Below are 26,895 nucleotides of genomic sequence, written 5' to 3' on the forward strand. Positions count from 1 at the left end.
TGCTGAACTGTGTTTGTGTTTGTTAAACTCAGACAGAACCAACACAGCTGCAATATCAACAAAACACGGTAGTGACTCTTTAATAGCTTTTTATAATATGACTATCTTGGTACAAACATTTACCCGCCTGTGTGGCCTCTAGAGATTTACTCGCCAAATGGAAAATCCACCTCATTTGTTGCTTGGCGGTTGTTAATTTCAGACGCTGCTCCCAGCATTAACATTTTTTATTTAAAAGAAATAAAGGGCAGCATCTCTTTCTATGATCAATGTTAGAACTTGCTCAACTGTTTCCATCTCCATTGACAGAATGTACTATGCTTTAGATAATTTGGAATAACAAAAATGCAATTTTCGATATTTGAGCAGCACAAACAACATTCCATTCATCTTTACTGTGTTTATTGAGACAGAAATCTGCGGATATGTCAGTACTTAAAATATCTAAATTGCTAAATTACACATAATACCACAAAATATTGCTTCATATTTTGGTGAAGCATTCAGCTGTGAATGATTATTTAAAACAATTCACAGTATAAAATGACTGTGTTGTGTTTAATGTATTGTGTCCTGCAGTATGCCTACCCACCTGATAGGAGGTCGATGCCAGCAGGGATCCCGGTCCAGACTATCAATGCCCAGTCTCTCCAAGGCAAAACAGTAAGGCCTCATCCATCTCGTCTCTGTCCCTCACTTTCTTCTGTCTGAAATTTTGGGAATACACCACCCAGTAATTTCAAGCTTCGGCTCCGCACATTTATTCATTTGAGTTTAATTGGACTTCCTTTGAGCGACAAGGCTATTTTCATAACACCTTCTACCCTCCTTTTCTCCCTCTTTCTGTCCTTCATTTCCCTCCAAGAAGACATTGTGACACAATCGTAAAAGACAGACTTAGGCAGAACTCAGATGCATGTTCCAAGTGGTAGGATTTAGGATATGTTCACTTCAGGAGCTCCTTTGACTCGCTTCACATCAGTGGAGACTTAAAAACCCTGTCAGTCACAACTCTCTAAGCCAGATCAGGAATTTATGTCAGAGCCGCAAACATGCTATGTCCTCATGGAGCTGGTAAAGTGTGAACTGGATTCTGAGATAAATGCTAAACTGTTCTTCTGTCTCGAGTGGATGTGTAGACTTTGCATGCTGCTGACAGCGATAGCACCTTGGATAATCTCACAGTGCTGAGCTGCATGAAAACTCAATACCTAGATATAACAACTGTTCACCTCTTGGGAGCCTGATACCTCTAAATCTCCTGTCCTGGTGTGTTCTCTCCTTTCCTCTCCCACTCCCCCTGCGGTGTGTCCCTGTTTCATTGTGGCTGTACATCCCTCCCTTCCTCCCTCCCTTGCAGCCTGAGGAACTGACTCTGCTGCTGATAAAGCTGCGGCGGCAGCAGGCAGAGCTAAACAGTATCCGGGATCACACTGTAGCACAGCTTATGCAACTTAACATGGATGGCGACAACCCAAAGGTCAGGCCCCCAGAGATGCCCCTGCAGGCGTGTGTGTTAGCGTGTGCTGCTGTGTGTGCCATCTTTACCCACTTCCATTATGCATCAGGATCCAGGGGATTTTTTTTTCACACACAGCTGATGAGGAGGAAAGGCGCTACAGTCGGCATTTACTCTACACTTTCGCTCGAAGTTGTCCGCTCATCATATTTATGGAACTAACTTTTCCCAAACCATGTGAATTGTCTGGAAACAAAAATAATATTTTTTTCTTAAAACCAGCATCTGACTTTTTATAGCTCATCCAGTCATTAAATTTGTCATTTTACTTCCCTGAAGAGTCCAGACAGATGTTAGCCAGAAATGAAACTTAAAGCCATTGGTGAGCTTAAAAGAACGGCCAGCTAAGGAGGTCAAGGCCGCTGGCATACGTGAATGTTTGCATTTTAAGTCGCTTCTAAGACATCCGACTACAGATTTGACTGTTCCTGATGTAGGTCAGCCAGGCCTGAGGTGGAGAATGGATGGATGTGAGGGATTTAGGTTTATAATCATTTGTGCACTATTTTTTAGCTACTTCTCTAAACTTAATTTGTAGTCTCCTTGTACCACTATAGCCAAATATTGTTGCCTTACCTTCTCTCATTCAGTAGCTCAGCATCAAGATGCATATATCCAGTTTAATGGATATAGTTTAGGTATGATTTGAATGAGAGCCCTGCTGTTATATAATTGGCAGATTTTATCAACTCATATTGGCCTATCTCTAATATGTATTTATCTGCGTACATTTTGCCCGTTATTCACTGATACGAAACATTTCTTTTAACAGATTATGCAAAATAAGTTAACTCTGTCAGTGCACTAGTTTCATTTTAGACAATAAAGTTTATTGTTAAACTGTAAAATCTCGTGCCTCCGTTACACACAAATCTGTGTTTGATAATCACATTTAAGGGATCGTTGCCAAAAAGTGCGTATATTGACCACCGATATTTAGATAATGGAATTTTTTACTCCCTAATATTGGAATCGAGTATTGGTCAAGCTCTAATCTAAACCTCAGCTTACTGCCTTCTTTGTAGTTTGCCTGCATGGCCGTTTGGTCATTATGAAGCTCTTTCATGTCCCATAATGAACTCATTCTGTTACTTTTCCTTTTTCTTCACCTTGACTGGTCCTGCCTTCCTTTCTGTCCGTTTTTTCTTTGGGTATACTGTACTTGACATGTGTGTTTGTGTGAGTAAGAGAGGACACAGCGAACATTAGAGAAAGAACGTGACATCTTTACTTTTCTTTTCTTTTGTCTTACTCTGCTGTTGTCTTTTTTCTATCCTCTTCTTTTTGCTGCTGACGTTAGAACGACATTCTCTCGCATCACCTCCAAAGGAACCTCATGTATTTGGACAATCAGGTGGGGTAATGCATGAATGCATGGCCCTGTCTCCTCTCCTCATGAACTGAACTCATTTAATGCTTTGCTATGATTAAATTAATCAGTACTGTTTGCCTAGGTTACTTATCATTTATTCATTTAATGTTAGCTTTTACAGGCACAGCTACATAGCATGAGCCAGTGTCACATACTGCAGCATTTATAGCCTCAGCTAATTTGCAATGCAAATCCCTAGATGGGCATGTTCATTCATTCATTAGTCTGAATACATACCTTAAACCCACTGTCAGCTTTACTAACTTAATATCTATTCTTTATAGTTATATAGTTATAGTTTGGAGGTGTGGCAGCTTTATGTGTTCCATATACCGTGCATATAGAGAGGTGTGTATCATGTCTTTCATAATCTGTTTTTTTATTGCTCTAAAGTGCTTTGAGAGTTTGAGTATTACAAAACTGCAATGTACAGCACACAGAGGCCCAATAGCATATTTCTAATAATGAATATATGGAAAATAACTTCATACTTCAATGAGAGAGCCTCAGATTTGTGTAACCTTTGAGAAATATGTATTTTGCCATTCACACTGAAACCTAAGTCATGAGGCTCAACATTTACCATCTGCTGCACTGCACTACAGAGATCACAACAAAACTGCTGCTATTTTGGCATAATTAAACCACATCACAGTTTAACAGCAACTTCTACTGCTAATAAGTAAGCATCCTCGAGCTTTGCTCCACAATGTCCTCCTGATCCTGTTTGTAAAGCGTGTCTTTTTGGTTCCTGTTGCTGTCTCCATCCCTGTCCACTCTGGATATTTGTGTTTGCTTCTTGAGAGAGATCAAGTGAGGTTGTAACAACGTTGTCGGTGTTGTCTCTGAAGTGAAGCTATAAACTGACATTTGCCATATTGCTCCTCTCCACACTGGACTAGATGAAGGAAAATGACCCTTTAATCGTCATGACTCACACTTTGATTGAGAACTCTGCCCCAAGGCCTCAACTTTACCAGCAAGTAAGGCCAGCCAAAGGCTTTGCTCCGCCTCATCCTCACCACCAGTCGCTGTTGTTATTTTTGGTCTGTCGTGCAATGCTCCTCCTCCGGTGTCCAAGTCCTCATGGCATCTTGAGACTGGTCTCCCTGTATTGTTTGTATCGCCAGCACCTCCTCATCCATTGCTTTTGACTGTTCTCTTATTCTGAGAAGTCATGCCAATATGAGCATGACTTATAAAAGAGTAGTATGATGTGTATGCTTCACTGTTCAGTCGAATTCCTTCCTCACTCTCTGGGCTGGATATAGTTTCCTCTAGAAGTTGTTTAGAAAACAACAAGGCTAGCTGTAGAATTGTCCTACATCATAGGCTAAAGCTGTGGTTGCACCCAAATCATTTAGGTAGTGAAGCTTTTTGTATTTACTCCCCTTTTGTCTGGAACTAGTGAAGGTTAGTGTGTGATTTTTCATAGCCCTTTGCAGAATGTGCTCCCTCTCATTAGCAGAGCCACCTGGACCTGTCAGAGGGACTCTAATTAGTGTGACTTAATTCTGTGTTGCCAGACGTGTCACTTCTCGGTCCAGTGTATTACTAAATACTTTGTCTTTCTGGGAAAAAAGTATTGTAGGGGATTGTTTTTATGCCAAATTTAAATACATTAACGGAGGTATTTATATTGTTCAACTTTTAGCAGGGTACAGAAAAATATCAAAGTAATACCAAGTAAGGATTTTGTGGTTTAAGACACTTGAGCATCAGCTGTGCACTTTGAACCTAATATGGCGAGGGAGGCACATTGATGATGAGGATGAAGACAGATGTCTTCGAGGTAAAGTCTCCTTTCTTTTTACCTGTCTGCATTACTCCCCCCTCCTCTTATCATTCTGCTGGTGGAAAGGATAAAGAGGGCCGGCTTGTGCGTGACAATGGCTATGACATCACTTTTGCCACTTTTGAGACCGCCTCTCGAGGTGTAAAAGTGCCGCCGGAGACCGCCCCCACCCACCCTCACCCCTCCCACTCATTCATCGGCCCGGCAACAGCTGCATTCCCACCTGTTCAGCTGCTAAAAGTCTGTCTCTCCCCCTTACCTCCTCCTCCTTCTCTACCCCATGTCACTTGTAATCCACACCACACAACACCACGGTGAAGCTCCCTGAGCTGTGGGAGAGTCTGCATGTTCTGTGTGGAATGCCATGTGGTGCTCAGGTCCCACCTGCTTTAACTGTACTGTGTGGTTCAACTGAGGAAAAAAGGTGTGAAGAAAAGTCTGTGTGTGAATGAGTGCGGGTGTGAGTGTTTGGATACAGTGAAGTCTAAAAGTATTTGGGCAGTGTGTCATTTTTTGTTGTTTTGGCTCTGTAGCCCAGCACATTGGATTTTGAAAACATCAATGAAGTTAAAGCAGAAACAGACAACTTTTCAGCTCTCCCCCCTCCTAGTGTTTCCCTGTGGTATTACTGTTGGCACTGCTGTCGCAAACCTAGAAATCCTGATCCCTGTATTAATAAGTCAACAGGTTTTGTTACTATCTGATCTAGTAGAAAGAATGCTGGTCTTTAGCCGGCTCAAGTCCCAATGGTAAGAGAAAACACGTCAGACTTTGACACAACATCGACACTCTCCATCGAGTGACTGCCTGTCCATTCACTCTTATTTTACCTTGGTTGCTATCACTCTCCCTCCTCGCCTTCTTTGTCTCCTCCATCATCAGGGTTCTTTTTCTTTTGCAATGGAGAGAGTCCTCTTTTGTTTAGGCAATGGCAGATGGCCATTTGTGCCGTAATTGTATCCTTTGTTTTTTTGGGGGAAAATCAATAGGTAAGGAATAGGGATGTAAATTAAAGCTGAAAGTTGGCACTTTGACCTATTTAGTCATTGTGTCATTTCATGTCCAGTGCAAACACAAACACAAAACAACAAAATAAATATGTCACTGTCCTTATATTTATAGACTGCACATGTATTTTTAGATTTAGAGGAGTGAGTGAACGATGAAGCATAATGTGATGAATGGATTTTCTGGAAACATGGGATCCAATGCAGTTGAAATAATTCCTCCAGTTTGAGCACTGTGTTTTTTTAATCTTTAAAATAAGTAGATGAATGATTTTAATACAAGCGGATGACGGATGAGTTTTTCTCCTTTTGGTTCTCTAACTACATAAATGCAGGTGCTGTTATATAAGAAACACAGGTATTGAGACAAAGTGCACTAGTGCAAACTAGTGTAGAAGTAACAGCAACACGCTCTGTCACTGAACTACTTTTTTCTGCATTTTAGCCTGGACTAAAGTGACTAAACTGTTTCTAATTGTTCTGAGCATTACGGCTGTGAGTTAAGTCCCAAGGAGCTCTGTGGTTATGTCATTATTATGGGAATATCTTTAAGCAATATTGCACTTAGCCTTAACACAACACACACACAGTTGACCGCAGCTACTGGACTGACAGAGTCCTTCTGGACCAATTAGCTGCAGAGCAGGTGCTGGAGATAAACAGAGTTGGTTGACACAGCGTATGTGCTGACTCCAGAGTTTAGAAAGCAAGATTGTTTTACATGCCTTCGCCTTGCATTTCCAATAAAACCAATGTGCTGTGCTGATGGAGACAAACGATTGTGGGTGATGAAACACGAGGCACCAGAATCTGTGTTTGGACTGGCTGCTGTCCCACTGTTGGTTTACTAACTTAGATGGTCTGATTCAGTGAAATATGAGTTTCCACTCAAGGACAAATCCTGTGGCTCAGTGAGAGAGCCCTGTCGTGACACTGCATTAGATCTCCAGATTCTGATGTATATGTGCACATTCGGTGTTTCTGTCTAATTCTCTGTCTTTCTTCACAGTTGAGTCCAGAAGACTACAGGGAACGCGCCTATACATGTATGCCAGAAGAGGTGGACATTGATGTAAGTTCACTGTTGCACTCTCGCACAACATGATGCTCCATTCTGCTATACACAATGGGTCACAACTCTTTATTGTTTTTGTCTCCAGACTAAACTGAGCAGGTTGTGTGAGCAGGATAAATTGGTGAGGACACAAGAGGAGAAACTTCAGCAGCTTTACAGAGAGAAGGTAAATAAACACTTCACATCTGTCATCATCATCACATCTCTCACACAAAACACAGTTTGAAATGTTTACAACAACGTGGTGAAAAAAAACAAACAAAAAAGAATAAACAGTTTACGCTCTGTTTAAATTCTAAGAATAGCTTGAGTGAAGTGTATATGCACAAAACTGAGAAAGAGAGAACTAAAAAGCTTTTTGCATCTGCAATGTGTGATAACGTTGTTCAATATTGCGATGACGCAATGACTTAAGTAAATAACCGAATCTTGAAGTGTGCATATTATCTCTCCAGTTTAATTGTAAAACAGCACTGACAGTTTAACCAATAAGTGAGGTACTTGCAGCCATACTGTTTTTAATACCATTGTAAGATGTATGGAAGCTAGAAAGTGGGTCATCGGCCATAAAAGTTTGAGAGGCTTGAGTAATCCATCACGACTTTTCTAAAGTTATACCTGATCTCAAAGGTTACGTTGACAAATTACACTCTCATGCTGTATGTGTGTTTGATATGTTCTGTGTTCCATCAGCACACCCTGGAGACAGCACTGCTGTCAGCCAGCCAGGAGATAGAGATGGGCTCTGATAACCCTGCTGCCCTGCAGAGCGTCATGCAGCAGAGTGACTTACTGCAGAGCGGCCTGCTCAGCACCTGCAGAGAGCTTTCCAGAGTCACAGCTGTGAGTCATGCAGCACATTCACGCACACTCATGCTGGACTCTGACACTCTATTTCTTCAGGAGGAGGATGCAAGTTTTTGTCTGCTTGTTAACATTGTCATTCACAAAGTGTATTTTTCCAAACCAGGAGCTGGAGCGGTCGTGGAGGGAGTATGACAAGCTGGAAACAGATGTGACTCTGGCTAAGAACAACCTGCTGGAGCAACTTGAAGCACTTGGAAGCCCTCAGGTAGAATCATTCTTGCAACTGAAGCTGCGCTGCCTTACTCTTTCACCACTTCTGCTGTCTAACTCTTGCATGGTATAATAGTCAAGGTTTGTTTCCAGTAGGTGTACTGCTGAGGTTCAAAGAAAGCTGAAAATGTGACAGATTACCTTGAACACCTTTTGTAGACACTTTTTTTTTTTTTGCTTTGGGGAAAAGGTAAAGAAGATTTCTGAAGCACTCCAGTTCCCTTAGCTGCAGCATGGAGAGAAGTAACTGAGAGATCAAAGTAACATAGTGAGTGATTGATGACTTGAGCAGGTCTTAATTAAGTCTGTCTTTTATCTTGTCCTTTATCACCGGAGAGGTGTAGAGACAGAGAGAGAACAGTTATTCCTGGTTCAGCCTGAGTCAGAGCCATTGCTAATTTAGAGTAGACAAGTCAGAGGGCCAGCAGGGAGCCTGGACATCCTCCTTTTAAGTGTCCTTCACTCACAGAGAAACCTGTCATCAGTGAGGAGGAGATAATGACGCATCTGTTTCCCTTGGTATTTTGCCCTTCCCCGTGTCCATAAAACCAAGTTTTAATTAAGTATTAATTTGCAGTTCACGTTAGGTGATTTGTGAACAAGTTTGTGTGTTTTCTGTCCACACCCAGACGGAGCCCCCCAGCCAGCAGCATGTCCACATCCAGAAAGAACTTTGGAGGATTCAGGATGTGATGGAGGCCCTCAATAAACATAAAGCTCAGAGAAATGCTGTTGATGGCTCGTATGGGCCCATGACCAACTACAGCAAGCACAGAAATGAGGTGAGGCACCACCTGCGGTCATGTGGACCCTAATATTCCACTAATAATCAGATTTAATGCCCAATCTGAATAAAAATGCACCATGCATCTGCCTCAATCAGAATTGATTTTCAATCTGGTTGTGAGGGGGGTGTAAACCTTTGATAATCTGCCCATGTGAATGCATAATCTGACCACTTCTCTGTGGTTGGACTGATTATATTCTCTCTGTGCATGTTTTCCACATGTGGGGGTAACATTAGGGGGGTTGAATGAATTTCCGGAAGGGGAAGAAACATTATCTTAACAATTTTACTAGTCACCTAGGGTTATAGATAAGTTCACTTACAGGAATGAAATATCAACTCTTTTAACTGTTCTGCCTGTTGTTGCCAGGAACACTCTCCTCCTAATTGATGTTACTTGGTACAGGGTCATAACAAGTAAAGCATGTGTTAAAGTTGAAATTTCGTCTAAAGTACATGCCGAATTTACAAACTTGTTATGCTGAATCGCAAGTTGTCTTTTTTTTTTTTGTTAGATGTGTACATTCACCAAAAAGCAAAGAAATACAAAATTATGATACTTTATAAATGGAATTTGGCACAGCAGATTCCCCATAGAACAGAATGAGTCAAATTCCATTAAAATATCTGTCACTATACTGTACATGTGGCTGTGGCCCTATCGGCCAATTTTAAAAAAGTCATATCCTGATAAAATGCTTTGGGGTATGTAAACACACATCTTATCTGATCACTTTATAAAGCGTCCATGTAAACACTTAAGTTGGAATCTGTTATCAGAATGATTTTAATAAGGTTGAGGAAGTATTGTCCATGTAACCGCAGCCAGTGTAAGTGATTTATCAAGCTAAAATGCCAAATATTTTGTGGTTCCAGCTTCTCAAATGTGAGGATTCATTTCTTTTCTCTTTTTATATAATCGTAATTCGAGTCTTTGGTTTGTGGACTGTTGTTCAGACAAATCAAGCGATTTGAAGACATGACATTAAGGGTTTTTTTTCTGTTTAAATCAATCATGAAAGTTGTCTGTATTTGCACTCATACAGTTGTCTTTACCCAGATCTCCTATAGTTGAGTAGATAATGACCTACTTTAGCTGAGTGCTCAAACTGCCAGTGCTGCTCATGGACAGTATGAGTGGTGGTATCTGAGTGGATGTGTCAGTCATTCTGTAACAGCATGCAGAGCCTTCTCTCTGGCTACCCAGCTGTGGGCCAGAGCTGCTCAGTACCAGATGGTGGTTGCCCTGAGCGTGCATGGTGGCGCCATGTGTCACCTTGCTTCCTGTCCTGTCATGCCCTGTATAATCCCCAGGAGGAGGACTCGGTACCCCCACGGCCACCCCTACCCGAGTCCTATGAGCCCAACCCCCCCACTGTGCCCCCTCTGCCCTCTCGTGCCGGTGTTCGCCCTTCATCCCTCCACAGGCCGGAGGAAAGGAAGGCCAATCAGAGGAACGGCACGCACAGCGTAAGCTCGTTGACCTCATGGTTGACCCTGCCCTCAACTGTGTCATCACTCGTCATTGCTTGCCGTGATGGTTTTCACTTTCATTTTGATGGACTTCTCATGTCTTTGGATTGTTTTTGGTTCAATCATTCGTTCATCCTTTTTTTTTACTTGTTGCCATTCTCTCAGCATCTTTGTTTTTCAGTTAGTTGGATGAAGCCTCACTCGTGTATTTATGTTTTCTCATTTTAATTTATTTGCCTTCTGTTTCTCTTTCTGTGTTGAAAAGTGGTGTTTTTGTTCTGTTTTGTTGTGTTTGGCCTTGGTTGCAAACCAAACTATGTCTGAGTTGAAATGTGTCTGCCTGCTGCCTGCTATTTCATTTAGCTATAAAACTGTGTCAAACTCAAAGCACATGGAGTGTTTCTTCAAGCTGTATATACCTTTATGTTTTAAGATTGCCATGTCTGTAAAAGCAATCATTTTTATGGAAAATGTTTGGTTGCCAATCTTCTTTATGTCATTCTGTAACAGAAAACGTCACTTTTTTAATGTTTTATGACTCAATTTGGAACCAAACTCATAAATCAAAGTTGTTCTGTATTTGTGTTGAACTTGGTCTTTCTCTCTTATCAGCAGGGCCCAGACTACAGGCTGTATAAAAGCGAACCAGAGCTCACCACAGTGACCGAAGTGGATGAGAGCAATGGAGAGGACAGATCTGAACACCCGTCTGAACATTCTGGAAACAAAGGTACATTAGAGTCGAACAAAACCAAGTAATTTGATACCAGTTTCTGAAGATAAATTATACTCTTGTTTGCATCATGACATTTGCAGAGGTATCACTTTGACACAGAGGATAAACACAAGGTCAGGCTGTTCTCCAAAGGCTAGGTCAGTGTATCTCATAGTGGTTGGATAACCATGGGGACAGCGGTATTTGTTTCTGTATTTTTCTGGATTCCATTTACACAATACTGATCAGGGTTTATATTAAGACTTAACCACAGTACTTTCTCTGTGAAAACGTGGTTGAAAATGTCCAAAAGATCAGAATGGGATACATTTGGTGAAACAGCTTGCACAGCATAATCCAGGTGTTGTGAAGATGAATGATTACACGGTAGCTCCACATTTGTTCCACATCACCACACTATCAATAGCAGCAATGTGCAAACGCTGCGGAAAACACTGTTGGTAGAGTGTACAAGATTTTCTTTTCCGAAGGTTAACCTTCTCACCGACGTACAAATAATTTTATCATCCAAACCGAAGAAAACATTACCTACCAACCTGATGTCATAACCACTGTAGTTGTATTGTTTACCACTCTTATACTTGTAAGTACAAGCTTATGTCCTAATATGTCTTAAATTTGGTTGTTTGAAAAAATTGTTCTTTGACAATTTTCTGTTGTGACACAAACATATTCTATCTTAAACTCAGTATTCGTGTCCTAAAATACAATTTACGGCTCAGTGAATTGTTGTTTCGTATAAAAGCTCTGTCACTGAACCAGGTGGCTAACTGACCCATCGTCTTGTTTGTTCATACCTGACAGGGATGTCCTACCCAGTGGGAATTGTCCCACCCAGGACCAGATCACCAGTGCCTGAGTCTTCCTCCATAGCTTCATATGTTACCTTAAGAAAGAGCAAGAAGCCTGACCCCAGGACGGTGAGTCCCTGGACTTAAACCCACACTGCTACTGTGACCTCTAATAGCAACTGCAAATTGTTCTTAGTTTGTTTTTACCTTTAGAACCAATGGATTCTGCAGCATGTGCTGATCACTTGTTGGAAACTTACTTTAAAATGTAAGGGCTAAGCTGTCAAACACTTATTTTCCTTTGTGACAAACCAAACATCTTTGTCTCTAAGCAGCAGAAAAACAATTTCAGTAGTGATAATGAATAAATAAATGCTTTTTTCTTCTCATTATAAGCTGCCTGTGGGCAGCAGCAAACTGGCCACCACTTAATTTTCTTAATTGGTTGTTTTGGTCATTAAGCTGTTGTGTGAAAGCTAACATGTGGCAAAAGAGGCAACTTGTCACATGGCCAGGGTGTGACTCCTACTCTTAAAAAAAGGCTGTCATAAAATAGATGCCAAGCTTGGTTTATACAGTTTCCAGCCTCAAACACTAACAACTTAAATATACTAACCATGTCATTACTACACCACACTGAGGGTGTGTCCTGTTTGTATTTGTGTTTAAAAAAGAGATGTACATATAGTATAAATGAACCTACATGAACATACTTTAGTCTTCCCTGTACGCCATATAGCCCACGGTTGTAAGGAAATTAGTGGCAGGCTCAGTTTAGGCCCTTGGACACCAGCCTCTTGAACAATCTGGCCAGTGGAGGCTTCGTCCTGGGGCTCTGGACAGAATCCAGATCTGTCAGTCCCTCCGGCATGGCACAAACCTTAAGTGAACAACTTCTGCTCAGTTCACTTCACATCATCTGCCTCTCTGAGCGCACCCATGTGTGCCAGTGGGAGTGTGTGTGTACAGCAGCCAGTCAGGTTGCAGCCACATGTGTTTGGACTTGTGCTCATTTTTGTTCTAAGAGAGTGAACATTAAAGAGGCATTTCACAATCATGATTGCGGTTATTATGTCAATCTTGACTGTTTAAAGAAACAATTCATTTTTTCAGAATGTGCAGTATCGCAAGAGAAGATGTGATTATTCTGCCTGGTTAAGTTTAGACTGTTTTCAACAATACATAGTACTCACTGCCTCCACCAATTTCCACTTAGCTACACACTTGAACTGTAGCGTGCTGACATTTGTCTCCAAGCATTGAATTTCTAACAGTGATGCTACATTATTATTAACTCCTATTTTTTCTGTGTGTGTCTGTGCCCTTCTGTGGTGCTCTTGCATGCCTGTGGTCGTCGTCTCTGGCCAACAGGAGCGTCCAAAAAGTGCAGTGGAGCAGCAGCTGTGTGCTGCAGAGAGCGGCCGGCCCAGGATGAGCGTGGAGGAGCAGCTGGAGAGGATCCGCCGCCACCAGCAGGGTGCCCTCAGGGAGAAAAAGAAAGGCCTCAGTATCCGGGGTAGCAGCCAAGAGAACACGCCTTCTCGCAGTCACTCATTTAATAAAGAAAACCATTTTCGCAGTGTACAGGTACAGTATTGTGGCGACTACTGCAGACACTAACAGCACCCTGGCCAAACTGAAATTTTTGAATAATTTTTTGCCTCTTTTTTCTGTGCCTTTCCTAGTCTCAAATGAGGCGCAGAGGTGACGTGATCAGCAGTGACATTGATCAACTGGAGGCTTCACTCAGGCAGCAGGAGGTGGTGAGGGAGCAGGAGACGCCTGCCGAGGAGATTGCCCGTCTCAAAGAAGCCTCCCAGGCTGACCACATAAATATGGACCGAGAGGTAAGGCACAGCAGTTGGCTGTCTTAGTCAGACTGAGACTGAGAGGGCTAATATTATCATGGGCAATTAGTTAGGAAATGTTTACTACCAGCATATAAGGTATTGGTGTTTGATTCTTAATGCCACAGCAGAAAATCTGTGTATTTTTCAAATGAAACTGGAATCATTTAGAATAAAACTGATACAATTACATTTTAGTAGCAGCCCCACAGATTTTCAGCCGTTATGCTCTCTCTGGCCCAGAGATGTAAAGGAGGGAAAGAAACGGCTGAATAGGTGTGTGTTGACTGGGGAAACTACAGGTCACAATCCCTTGTATTAGCAGCACCGCCCAGCACCGCATGAGAAGCCGGGAGATGTGATGCTACCAGGTGGACTAATCACAGTCGTGGCGGTCTGAGTCACTGCGACTATAAAAAAAAAAACAACAAAAAAAATGGTTTACTCATATTTCAGTCATTACAGTATCATACTGTGTTGGTATTGTATTTGTATTGGCCTTTTTTATGAATCATTTACTCTATTGTTATTACATTTTTAGAAATCAATCTATTAAAATGCAAAAACACAGCAGCCAGGATTTATTCCAACGCCAAAGTGAGCATGACACAATGACCATTCATATTAAAATCTTTTTATACGTTCCCTATACACCCTGCACTTCATTTTAAGTTTCTTCTTGTTCTTACAAAAGTTCACAACCTTTTTCTGGATTACATCAATGAACCCCTCACAGTTTGTGTTCCTAACTGATCTCTGCATGCTGCAGAATGTCTCGCATTAAGTGTTTCTCGCTCTAGGACAAAGCCTTCGGCGATGCTCCATTTAGCTCTTACGCACCCAAAATGTGAAACAGCCTCCCTGTAATGTAGATAATGACAAACATGACCAGCATCTGTTATTTATTTTTAATGTCTTTCTGATTTAATATCTCCATTTATTCACTGTAGACACTTTTAGATTATAGTTTTTTTCTGTATGGCACACTGTATTCTATTCTTTACTGTGAAGTGTGTTATGAAGTGTTTCTTTGTGTTCTTTCAGCTCTCTGTGCCTGACAAAGTGCTGATTCCTGAGCGTTATGTGGAGTCAGACCCCGAGGAGGCTCTGAGCCCTGAGCAGGAGGCTGATAAGCAGAGGAAAGTTGATCGCATCAAAGCCCTTATAGCCAAAAACAGGTAAACACACACTCTGTACCAGTAACATTTTATCAGAAAGGACAGGGATGCTCAGACCCTTGAAGGGAGAAAAGAAGTCTTAGGTGAAAGGCCTGTCTTTGGAGGTGATCGCTGATATTTCCCAGCAGATGTCATGCATAAAATTCCTTGTAGAAGTGAGGAGTACAGTAAGCCTGGGGTCATAGCTGGGCATCACTATATATGGCTCAAAAGAGGCATGCAGATCAGTGCCTTAGATGTGCAGAAACATCCCTGCTCTTATCTCCTAGCCATGGTGACATTTTATTCTAAATGTCAGCCTTCTTGAATTGATTGAAAAGAGATAGCTTGTCTGTCCCGGGGTAATTGTGTTAATTCTGAAACTATGCTTACACTTGAAGCTGTATAACATATATCAATGCCAGAGACCATTTTGTATATGTGTGTGCTCCCAGCATGCAGAATGTGCTGCCTAGTTTGGCTCTAAGCCCAGAGGAGGACACTGAAGAGGTGGTTACCGTACAAGAGAAAGAGAAGATGATTAATATCTCCTACGAGCTGGCAGCAGAAGCCTCCAAACGCAGCAAGCTGGTAGCAGGTACGTCCCTAGAGAAAAGAGCGAGGAGGTGGTGGAGGGCTTGTTCTTAAAGATCACAACTTTTTTTTATTGTTTTATCAAACTGCAGCTGCTTCCATTGTGTATGTGTTGAATCATTTATCATTGTAGTTTACTCTTTAATTTAATTGATTTCAGTCATCATTTCCTCTGTTGTTTGGCTGTTTAGTAATTAGCTGCTGATTTAATTTGTGTGCCTTGTTTGTGCTCAACATCTTGCTCTGTTTCATTGCAGTGAAAAGCCTGTCGCCCTCTTCCCCACCCCTTCCACAGTCTCCTAACACACCCCCTCAACTCACTGATGGGTCTCACTTCATGTGTGTGTAGTAGCACCAGTAAGGGCCTTCATCAACATGTTTTGTCCATACTCACAAAGCTAAAGTGTTCTCAGTGTTGTAATTGTTGTCCCTGGGGAGAAGAAGCACGTCAGAATGAAGGGAGTGATGTCAAGTTTTGTAAAAGTATGGGGAGGGGAAACAGTTGTGATGTGTTTGTATGCACTCTGTCTTAGTCGTGTAGGCACATGACAGCTCAGCGTTCAGTCGGACAATATTTGTTGGGTAATCAGACTTAAATGACTGTTACATGCACCCAGTGGCGACTTTATTAGGTACACATGTTCAATCTAATGCAATTCAATACAGCTCAACCATAAATTCTACCATTACAAAGTTTATAATGTTCAGTTTTTGTTGACATTGTTGAATATTAATTACATTAAATTATGTGTTAATCACTAAGGTCATAGTTAATGTGTTGTCCATTGACTGTATATAAAGAAGGGCCATATGACAGCTCCCCAAACGGTGAAGCCAAAACATCTCGATCGCCACCTGATGGCTGGCTGCAGTATAGGTCATAAACCCCCTCTATGTTAGCTGATGGGACATGGGCCAACCTAAAAGCTCAGAGTACATATCAAATACATTTTCCCCAGAGATGATAGCTGTCATTTTTGGTGTTTGGGGTTACTCGTCATTTTTCAAAGCTGTGCCCTATGAAGAAGTGTCAAGTGTCACAGTGTGATGTCACAAAATTACAGAATTAAAGGCGAGACCACTGACAAGGCGTTTCAGGAGCAGTGTTTTCTGTGGGAGAGAGGAGCTTCTTTTGTTGCTGACATTGGGCTTTTTAATTTTAAAAATCCTTTACATAAACAAGAACCTATAGAAAACAGTAAATGCTCAGTAGTTCTCATTTAACACCTCAATGATCGTCTCAACAAATACTGACCATTATAGGAATAAAAGTAGACAGGTGTACCTAACAAAGTGCCCACAACTATGAGTCTTAGGAAATCTTAAGTATCCATTGTCTAGTATTATTTTTGAAGAATAATTTGATCTTTGCCCTCATTCTCAAACCTGTCCTTCTCTCGCTGCAGCACAGGCCCTGGCCTCAGTGAAAACCTACACATGAAGGAAACAGCAGTGGAGGTGTAAAGATGCCTCAGAAGACTTCCCCAAGGACATCAGCACAAGGCCACGGCCTACAGAGAGAGAAACTGCCCACTTTGTTCTCTAGGGTCTTGACCTCTGACTTCTGTATGCTCACTGTGACGTCTTAAGCTTCTATGCCACCAACGACACTTTTTCTGTGTGACTTTTCTCTGTTATTGCTCCTCTTTGGGGCACCACGACCTCCTCAACCTGCTGAGACAACACAGCTCCGGTACTGTTACCATTTCAGTTCCATTTTCAGTTTTTACAAGGCTTTTAAGGTTATTTTTATTATTTATATGGTTTTATTATGTTCTTGTTTGAATATGGGCCAACGTCTATCTGTATATGAATATATGAGGCTAATAGACTGAGCTCTCTTGTGAGAATAAGGGCCTGTGATAAAAATCTTTTGGTCCATGCTACATTTTCCATTCATGTTTCACCACCTCTGCAAAAGGTTTCAAGAATACATTATTTTACTTCAGTTACGTCTTTTAAAAAGTCACTCGGGTCTTTTTTCCAGGCATTGGTCATCAACTAACCATTCATATTTATCATATATTGTAAAAAAAACATGCAAAGATTAGTATATAAAACATGTAGATCTCTCCATTATAATGAAAGGAGGGGATACTTTATTGCTGCAGACTAAGATTCTTTGTAATCTCTCCTGTTTCTGGGTTGTAATTATGAATTAATGGGATCCTCTGCAGTCCCTGTCGCATTGTTGCCGACATATATGTGAATGTTCTGGCTTTAGTCATTCTATACTGTCTTTTTTTATTGCCGAGAGATATATTTAAACTGAGAGAAGGAAACAAAAGAGTTTGGTTCTATTTTATGACATGTTGGTTTGAAGTTGTGGAACTAAATAAAAAAAGATTAGCACATGTAAAAAGCAATAAAAATAAAACGTTTGTGGATCCAGGATTATTTTTTGTGTGTGTACAAAGTGTAATTATCAGAGGTTTACTGTGTATATAATGTACATGGTAGAGCAGGATGGGATGATGTATCCAACATATGGTTACAGACTAGATTTGATTTGCAAATGTTCATATTCCATCTGTTTTATATCATGTTAAATAAATGTTGCTGTTCTTAACAAATAAATGCATTGTGCTTTTTTACTGCCTTTCCAGCCAGCTGTAGTGGACAAATTGAGAATGAAGCCATGTAAACCTGCTTACTGGAGTAATGATTTTAATTAGCTTCATCAGAAATAAATGTAAAATGTGGGCTGATTACATTTGAAGACTCTGGCTGGAGGTCCTCAGGTTGCATGACTGCCAGTTTAAATACAAACCAGTGGCTCCCTCTTGTGGTCATTTGGCTGCTGCATCAGTAGTTATTCCTCACAGTCAATATGTACATAATAAGTCAGATTTATCCTTTTTCAGTATACGTAAGAGTATATATATAAATATAGTAAATATATATAATTTACTTTTACATGTTTGTTTGATTCTTAAGTACATATTTCTAGAAAATTACTTTTGATACTTGAGTAGATTTAATATCAGATTCTTTAATACTTTTACTCAAGCACAATACATATGGGTGACTTTCACGTTTACCAAAGTAATACTTTAACATGACATCTTTGCTTTTACTCAAGTATACTTTTGGGTACTTTTTACAACACTGAACATTAACTACTCTAAGCTTGATGGCTTCTTCGAAAGTGTTAAGTCCAAAAACATTCAATAGATTACTTATAGCCTACAAATAATTGCATCACACAAAAGAGGAGTCAGCCACAGGCGTTTTTTCACATAACATTTATACTTATATTTGCGATCACCACTGCAGTTACTTGCTTTTTTGTAATTTTGTGATGCTTTGTTGACATGTTGCATGTAAAGAACTTTGTAACTCTGTTTTTAAACGCACTATATAAGTAAAGTTATTATTATAATCCGGCAACTCAAAATTTGCCCTTTTTAATAAAATAGTAATAATAAATAAATAAAATGACTTAGAATACTTTAAGGCTTTTACTTGAGAACAATTCATGTGGGTGACTCACTTTTAACATAATATCTTCACCTTTACTCAAGTATGACATTTGGGTAATTATTACAACACTGTCCATTACAGTGTCCACCTGATGATCTACATAACTTGCAATTTAACTCAAATGTGTCTTGCTGGAGGAGGATGAACACAATTTAAAGCATTATTATTTTTATTATTATTATTTATTTATTTATTTATTTTTACATATTTTTAGTTTTTCATTTAATTGTGCAGTAACAAGCAAGGTGTTGCCACTCCAGGAGAAAGACAAAAACATATAGAAAACAAAACAAACAAACAGACAGATGAACAGAAGTATAAAAAGAAAAGAAAGCAAACAAAGAACAACCAAACATCAGAAACTAAAACATCAGAAGGGTGAGTCAGTAAAGCGATAAGCGAATAACAGACAGACTCCAGTGGTCTATAATTAATGTAAGGAGGTATTGATGTACAACACGGATTTACATTAAGAGCAAATGAAGCACAGAAGAGAGTCTTCAAAAGGGAATCAAGGAGTTCAGCTGTTTGGTTTTTGTTAAATGCTGTTATTTGTTCCATTGAGAGGTGTTTTGCCAACAGATCAAGTCATTGTGAACTTGTTCTTTTGCATCTAAATTTATAGTTGAGTCATAGTGGCCTTTTTTGCGATGGTAAAGGTGATAAGCATGGCCTTGTGGTAATTGTTGTAAGTGACTAATTGGTGTGGGGTCTCCTAAGAGGAGAGGGAAGGAGAAAGTGGAATGCTGTGACCCAGCACCCAGGAAATGTCAGGATTTTTCTCAACAACCTGGCAACCCAAGCCTCCTTCTTGCAGTGGGCTATACCTGAGAGTGTAGTAAAACAATCCTTATTTGTGATTTTAATACGTGAACAGCTGCTTTGGTAAACACTCACTCCTGTGTTTAAACCAGGCTGGAAACACATGGAAAGTTTAAATACCAACGTCTGAGTTTCTCCTCCTCGTGCCGCCTCCGACCAATCAGAGAGCAGACAGTGAGCTCTGACCCCGCCCTTCTTCTGCAGTGGAGCTCGTGACGGTGCCACGGTTAAATTTCAATACCGAAAGTGTCCCACGGTACGTACGCCGCTGAAATGGCTGCTGCGGCGACGGAAGAAACACCCGCACTGAGTGCTCATGGCGACGCATTGTCCGTGGAGACAAACGAGGGCAACGGCGAGGAGAAAGAAAAGGGCCCCGCCGAACCGGAAACAGACGAACCTCGCAGCAGCGAGGAACCGAAAATGGAAGCGGTGGACGCGGAGGCCGGCGAAGAGAAGCCCGCTGCAGCGGCAGACAAGGCCGCGAGTGAGGCGGTGACAGACGACAGCGCTGGAACGGCCAACCAGGAGGCGACAGCCGCTCCTGAAGACCCGGAGCTGAAGCCAGAGTCGCAGCAAAGCCCCGGAGAAGGTAACAACGACCCTGCCACAGATAACGCTGTAAAAGAAGCGAAGGAGGAAGCGGGAGAGGACAGCCGGTGTTCGGGGATAGACTGCGAAAAGAGCAAAACAGTTTGTGAAGATGGTGAGAAAGCCAGCGGCGGGGGCGGGGAGCTGGGCGACAAGAGGCGGCCGAGTGTGGAGATCTCATCCTCGGATGGTGAACCGTTGAGCCGTGTGGACTCCGAGGACAGGTTGGTTGGGGGGGATGACAGGTTGTTGTTGTTGTTGTTGTTGAGCAGTGTTGGGTGTGAACGGGGTTACACTAGTAGTCTCAGTGGAGGATAGCTGTAAATGTTATCTCTGTTTGTTTGTTGTTGTAGTTAATAGATAAAGCTATCAAAACAATGCACCCGTTTATGTTATCAGCATACCAACCAAAATGAAGGTGACCAGATTTCCAGTTTTACGGTCAATATATCATTAAAATGTCCAATGGTAGTATCTATGATTTTTAAAAAAGGGGGAAAATTCTGTTTTCATGTGTTTTGACAGCACTAATTGTTTTGTTGTAACAAACTGTGGTGCAGGCCGACTGATAACACTGTGCACTACCTGTACATGTTTAAAGTTAAGTTCATTTGAACTACTTTATAAACTGTTGGGCAGTTTAATCTACAGCAAAGCATCATACAGTATTACAGTAGGGTGTGAAAAATTGTAAACTGAAAAGTAACTGGTAACTAAAGCAGTCAAATACATGCGTTGTAGTAAAAAGTACACAGCCAAAAACAGGGACATTTCCAGGGACAGTTCAAGCCTAACCAAAATGCATTTAACTCACACCCCTTTTCATTTTCCATCCTAAATTGTCTTATTTTCATCTTAGGTAGTTAAATTAAACATCAGACATGTTTCAACACATATAATCTCATTCCTTGGATATTTTTTTGTGTTTTTTTTTTTTGGTTTTCCCACCAAAAAAACAAAAACGACCTCTTTAAACCTGCATCTCACACTAATTCTATTCCCTCTGACCTATTATAAAATCCAGAAAATATGTATATACATTTTTATTTCAAAAGCTTCATTCCTGGATGCATGATGTTTCCAATATCATTAAGGAAAGGTCCATATTCAGTATATGTGTGCAGAGGTGTCCGATATCACAATCACACTTGTGTAAGTTTGGTATTGGACTATGATTGGCTTCCAAACTAATTTCTGTACAAAATCATCTTGTATGTACATGCCTTGAACTCAGATTTAAAGTAGGCACAGATAAACATTACACTTTCAGCAGACAAATGGGAAAATAGCTTTCTCGTGAATGTCAAACAGGGATTTAAAACATGGTGGAACAATTTCTATTTATTGAAAGTGAAACGTGCTATTTGTAAGAAAAGTTGATTTTCCAAGTCTCATTCCTAACTTGTCAAATAATGACGCTCTGGGTTTCCCGACCTCATCAAAAACGGACTCTTTGGGTTTGTAGGACGGGCCGACCACCATTGCAAAGTGCCAGTTTTTGACGAATTGGGAGTGCGACTTAAAAATCAAATTTTCTTACAAATGGGTCTTTTGATTATGCTGATATCATTAATTAAACTAGGGCTAAAACACCGGACTGGAAAAAGGTAACAACTAACTGTTGCGTTGCTTGTTGAATAAGTGAACTATTGTCTTTGAGCCCTTAGGTGATGTTGTCAGCACAGAAAATTAATAACACAGTGCTACGAAGCCTGAATGCAGCAGTATAATTGATTTGGCATGAGTGATTAATGTGGTATGCATGGAAAATCAGTCGCAGCCTGAAGGATTTCATGCATAGTAGCTAGTAATATGTGCACCTGTTCTTCACTGCTGTGCAAAGCCTGATCTAAGCTATGAAGTTATTCTCGATGGCCTTAGCACCCATGTTTTCTAACCCCCTCCTTCCTCTCTCTGTGACAGTATCAGCAGCACCCTGATGGAGATGGAGAGCACAGTGTCCAGTGGGCGCTCCACCCCTGCTATGATGAACGGTCAGAGCAGTGCCAGCTCCTCAGGGACTAAGACGGTAGCCTACCCCTGCTGTTGGGACCTCTGTCCACAGTGCTTCAACTGCAGTCCTGATCTGGCAGAGCATATCAGGGGCATTCATGTGGACGGGCAGAGAGGAGGGGTCAGTAGACTTTAAACTTTTCAATATGCTTCATGTTGATCTCGTTTATTCTGCCTGACAGGTGGCCAAGAATGATGATGTCTCTTTTTGCTGTAGCTTTAAAGTGACACACACCTAAGACAGAGTTGAACACCTCTTTAGTGGAATCCTATTCAATATAATGTATTAGTGTTGCCAAAATTATCAACATATCCATACAAATGGATTCTGAATAGCAGTTTCAATACTCATTTTTCAGAGTATCAACGCACCAGTACCAAGTTGACACATGCACCGCTGTAGTGCCCACATAGCCTCACTTTCTCCAGAAGTCACTTAACTAAGATGCTGTTTTTCTTAACAGTACACAAGCCTTCTTATATTTATTATTTAATAAAAATATATATTTTTTTTATACTGACACATATATTGATACTTTTTGAAGATCTTGTATAGTGGTTAGACATTCCAGTATTTTTACAACACTATAATTAACACTACAAATGAAATTTTACTCATCTTCATTTTATTGGAGCGGGTTCAGAATCCCCTGTTAATTGCTCGATACTGTATTAAATTCCTGTGCACTCACATTATACCATGTATAGAAATGTGATAAAAATGAATATTATGAATATTTGGACCAACCTTTTAATACAGCAGTGAACAAATTTGGCATGTGTCACTTGGTTACAGTCATCTCTGACAGAAGATGAATAAAATGTACACTGATGGGAGGTGTCTGTAACTCCAAACTCAAAGTCAACTGTACTCAGCAAAAGTAGTCTACTTCAGTACATTTATTTAGTGTAAACTTGTTAACCAGAAACTCAGTCACGCTCTGTGCCTCTGTTGTTAGCTTTTAGCTCAGTCAGTTGTTGGCTGTTAGCTCAGTCAGCTGTTCACTCTGGTTGCTGTCAGCACTCATGCTTCGAAACAAAAAGAGTCGCTTCATCGTCTCACGCAGGACAACAGAAAATATACTTATCACAAACAGACAATCACAAATGATAAATTGAACGGACTACTTCTGACTCCAACCGAGTGCGTCTTCTCCTGCTGTTACTGTAGTTATCTGTCTCCGCAGCGCTGTGTCAGCGCTAGTTATAATCACTGGCTGGCCACTCGCATAACGTTACGAGAATTGTTCCGTGGTACCGTTCCATCTATCCCCTCAGTCACAAACGGCTTGCTGGCAGGACCATGCTAATATGTTGAGCTGGTTAAACCAAGAGGACACTGAAAATCTGTATTGATATTGGCAGGAGGAAAGTTAGTTAGCTGTTAGCAGCCAGTGAGCAGCAGAGTCCTGTGGTGTGTGTGGCTGTGACATTTTAGCAGCACATAGAGAAACTGTCTCCTGTGTTCAGCGATCACCTCTTCTGATCAGGTTCTTGAGACCACCAGTCAAATTTTTTACAACTTATATTGGCTGATAACGATCGATGCCTGATCAATCGCGCCCTTACTCTCTGTGTCTTTCTGACTAACAATCTTCTTCCAAGCTGTCTTGGCAACAACCTCCCTTTTTTCTGTTGTTTTACATTGTCCCACTTTTCTTCTTTTCCTTTTCTCCCCTTGTATTGCCTGTTCACATATCACATAAACTCCTTCTCCTCTCTTCTTGTTTGACTCTTTTTGTCTCTCAGGTGTTTGTTTGTCTATGGAAGGGCTGTAAGGTGTACAACACACCATCCACCAGTCAAAGTTGGCTCCAGAGGCACATGTTGACACACAGTGGAGATAAGCCCTTCAAGGTAAAAACAATTACTTGTATACAGTTTATACCTGCAGCTGTTTCTCCAAATTCTGTTGATCAATGAACTTTGCTATATGATAGTATTCTGTATATGGATAATGTTTATAGTATCAACATCTAGACTGAGCCGTGACTTTTGTTGTTTCGTTAATATAAAAGTCTGGTTGCACAGGACAGTTCCCCCTTATGTCTATTTTTCAGTCTATGCATATATTTCAATAAATACCCCTGAATTGCCATCAGTTCCCCACTTTCCCTTTACCTAAAATAAAATGTATTAGTTCATTAGAAAGGTTATTGTCATTCCCTGCGTTTTTTGTGCTCTGCTGTAGTGTGTTGTTGGTGGCTGCAACGCCAGCTTTGCCTCCCAAGGAGGGTTAGCGCGTCATGTCCCCAGTCACTTCAGCCAGCAGAGTTCCTCCAAAATGTCAAGCCAGGCCAAACTCAAGGAGGAGTCCCCCTCCAAGGCTGGCCTCAACAAGAGGAAGAAACTCAAGAACAAACGCAGGTGCTCCCTACGTACGTACCTAACGGGCACACAAACTAACTCCATTTCAAAATGTTTCTCATTGATTTTCCTCTTGCTTTGTTGGTAAGGATTACAAGCTGGGCACATTGTTACTGTCATGTTTGTTGTGCTGAAACAGATTTTTTTAGTTTCTAACCTCCCACATCTTTTTGTAGGAGAAGCTAGAGCTGGACCACACACACACACACAAACAGGTAGATATATTTGTGCCAGCTGTCAGACAGATTCTCCCTATGGTAATGTTCTAAATCTTACAAACATCTTTTATAGTCTTCTCGCATACAATGTGAAATGCATGCATGCAGCTAATGCGTCCTTGCTCAGGTTGATACTGACAGTTCACTCCTTCGTGGTGGGGTTTTCCCTTAGATGGCTTGTGTCAGATCTTTTTTTCTACTTGTAAACCTCATCTTGTGTTGGAAAACAGATAATCGTAGTGGATACTGATGTAAAAAAAAATGATTTGACTTAATTTGTGTACTTCACACATATTACATACATACATACATTAAAGACAAACAGCATATTGCCCTTCTCTGCTGTTGTCGTGAAATGCTTATCTCCCACTGCTTATATGGTCATTTAGAGCCTACAGCAGGTGGTTTTAAAGATGTGAAGATCAGCAGCAAATTGTGTATAATGGGGGTTAATGCCAACTGTTTTCCCAAGCATAACTTTGTAGGTTCATTACCGCCTAGATAGCCATTAGTTTTTCATTTAAAAAAATATCCATCTAAGTAAACTCTTCTCATGTTTTAAATCTTGCACTGATGTGAGGTAAACCTTTTGAAAACTCCTTAGTGTTGCATTCAAGGACACTCTTGACATCTTACAGTTAATATTTGAATGCCAAGTGCATTATTTTCACAAATATTTGTCGGTAGAAAATGAACCGTGTAAGACAAATGATAAGAAATTATATATAATGTAGAGAGAAGGATCATTTTTTAAAATTATTTTGCCTTAAAAAAGAACAAGCTTGTCAAATGACTCTGATGTCAAAGTGCCTCTGAATGCAGTAACAGGTCATGGATTGGTCTAAGCGTGCCACTCCATTAGAATAAGATCAAAGTATAACTTAAAACTAAAACAAAAAGCTACAAAAAGAATGAAGGAATACCCAAGTCTCTGCAAGTTTGTTCATACTGTAGTGTAGTGGATTTAAACCAATGGCTGTCTTGAGTTCAATATTTTTTCATTAACCACTTCCTGTTAATTTTTGTCCTTGTTGCAAGTTGCAACGGTTGCAAGCACTGTTTTTGTGAAGCCACGTGCATCAATTGAGTCGTGTGCATCAGAGCAACATACTGGTCACCAGGGATGAGGCTGATGTTTACAATATTATTTGTCCGTCTAAATAAAGTCTGTCATCAGAAGTTTCTCTCTGGACATGACTAAAACAGCCACGAACACCTACAATTAAGTTAGTTGACTTACAGTAACACACAAACTTAACTCTAACACAGTAAGTTACAAACATGTTGAGACACTTTGACATTTGACAGGGATGCGTTCTATGTTAAGCACTCTTCTTGCACCCTACAGAGAAAACAGAAAATAAGAAATGTATGAATATAGATGACGGAATAAATGAAAGAGTGACAAGTTTGCATATCTGTTGCAAGCCTTTCTACAAAGTGCTTTGCTTGGACCTCAGTCCAAAATCCAGAATAAATGTATTTTCTTATAATTGTAAATGTCACAAGGTCCGAGTAACCTTACCACTGAATATGTGCAGTGAGGCAGTTATTCAGAGGAGAAAAACCATAAGAATCTCGTTACTGCAGCTTTCAATAGAGAGTTGTACTTTTGTTCCACATTTGGATTTTTTTGTTGATGCAAAGCAACGTTAAAAAACCACAAAGGAATCACATTTTTCAGTTATGAGATGCTTCTGACGTAGTTCTGGTTAGTTACAGAAAGACTTGGAAAGCCATGGAATTTTTATATATTGGGCCACAGTGGGAACCCTGGTGTCATGTTTGTTTGACTCTGCTCTCATCTGAGTCTGTCCTTCTCCCCCTTCAGCAAGGCCCCACGACTTCTTTGATGCCCAAACCATGGATGCTATTCGCCACAGGGCCATCTGTCTCAACCTCGCCACCCACATTGAAAGTGTGGGCAATGGCCACAGTGTGGTCTTTAACAGCACGGTGAGTCTGTGTGCTGCTCCACCACTGTTGTATATCTTGTAGTGTTTGCCTCTGGCTACCTGTTTCCACTTGAAATGGTTCAAACACAATGAGTTGCTGAGAGGATTCAGAGAACAGGATTGAAGGAAGGATGCACTCCGTTTTTTGTATTTTTTGTTTTTTTCAGAAATTTTGAGATGCATTCCTCTTTTAGATGGTCGGCTCTCTGAAAAATG

At 40.7% G+C, this 26,895-nt stretch overlaps 2 protein-coding genes across 6 annotated transcripts in view; both read left to right on the forward strand.

The window, feature by feature from the left end:
- The window catches only part of LOC141001237 (pleckstrin homology domain-containing family A member 5-like), an 86,512-nt gene extending 68,705 nt beyond the window's left edge, over positions 1 to 17,807 (forward strand). The window contains exons 12-29 of one of the 4 annotated variants that reach the window (XM_073472251.1): positions 580 to 663; positions 1,361 to 1,480; positions 2,820 to 2,873; positions 3,794 to 3,874; positions 6,703 to 6,765; positions 6,854 to 6,934; positions 7,462 to 7,611; positions 7,739 to 7,840; positions 8,475 to 8,627; positions 9,947 to 10,102; positions 10,721 to 10,835; positions 11,646 to 11,761; positions 13,004 to 13,219; positions 13,318 to 13,479; positions 14,524 to 14,657; positions 15,092 to 15,234; positions 15,488 to 15,587; positions 16,637 to 17,807. In XM_073472251.1, the coding sequence (XP_073328352.1) occupies positions 580 to 663; positions 1,361 to 1,480; positions 2,820 to 2,873; positions 3,794 to 3,874; positions 6,703 to 6,765; positions 6,854 to 6,934; positions 7,462 to 7,611; positions 7,739 to 7,840; positions 8,475 to 8,627; positions 9,947 to 10,102; positions 10,721 to 10,835; positions 11,646 to 11,761; positions 13,004 to 13,219; positions 13,318 to 13,479; positions 14,524 to 14,657; positions 15,092 to 15,234; positions 15,488 to 15,579 (2,022 nt within the window). In that variant the 3' untranslated portion in view covers positions 15,580 to 15,587; positions 16,637 to 17,807. Of the gene's footprint in view, positions 1 to 579; positions 664 to 1,360; positions 1,481 to 2,819; positions 2,874 to 3,793; positions 3,875 to 6,702; positions 6,766 to 6,853; positions 6,935 to 7,461; positions 7,612 to 7,738; positions 7,841 to 8,474; positions 8,628 to 9,946; positions 10,103 to 10,717; positions 10,836 to 11,645; positions 11,762 to 13,003; positions 13,220 to 13,317; positions 13,480 to 14,523; positions 14,658 to 15,091; positions 15,235 to 15,487; positions 15,588 to 16,636 lie in introns of all 4 variants that reach the window. The other 3 variants (XM_073472248.1, XM_073472249.1, XM_073472250.1) reach the window with 3 other exon arrangements.
- Positions 17,808 to 19,761: 1,954 nt separating this feature from the next.
- Positions 19,762 to 26,895, forward strand: part of LOC141001569 (zinc finger protein AEBP2-like) — a 28,665-nt gene continuing 21,531 nt past the window's right edge. Inside the window, exons 1-6 of one of the 2 annotated variants that reach the window (XM_073472688.1) lie at positions 19,762 to 20,350; positions 22,050 to 22,260; positions 23,889 to 23,996; positions 24,331 to 24,517; positions 24,683 to 24,721; positions 26,556 to 26,680. In XM_073472688.1, coding sequence (XP_073328789.1) covers positions 19,809 to 20,350; positions 22,050 to 22,260; positions 23,889 to 23,996; positions 24,331 to 24,517; positions 24,683 to 24,721; positions 26,556 to 26,680 — 1,212 coding nt within the window. In that variant the 5' untranslated portion in view covers positions 19,762 to 19,808. The remainder of the gene's footprint in view (positions 20,351 to 22,049; positions 22,261 to 23,888; positions 23,997 to 24,330; positions 24,518 to 24,682; positions 24,722 to 26,555; positions 26,681 to 26,895) is intronic. The other variant, XM_073472689.1, reaches the window with a different exon arrangement.

This window comes from Pagrus major, chromosome 8, assembly GCF_040436345.1.
Source record: "Pagrus major chromosome 8, Pma_NU_1.0".
Lineage (NCBI taxonomy): Eukaryota > Metazoa > Chordata > Actinopteri > Spariformes > Sparidae > Pagrus > Pagrus major.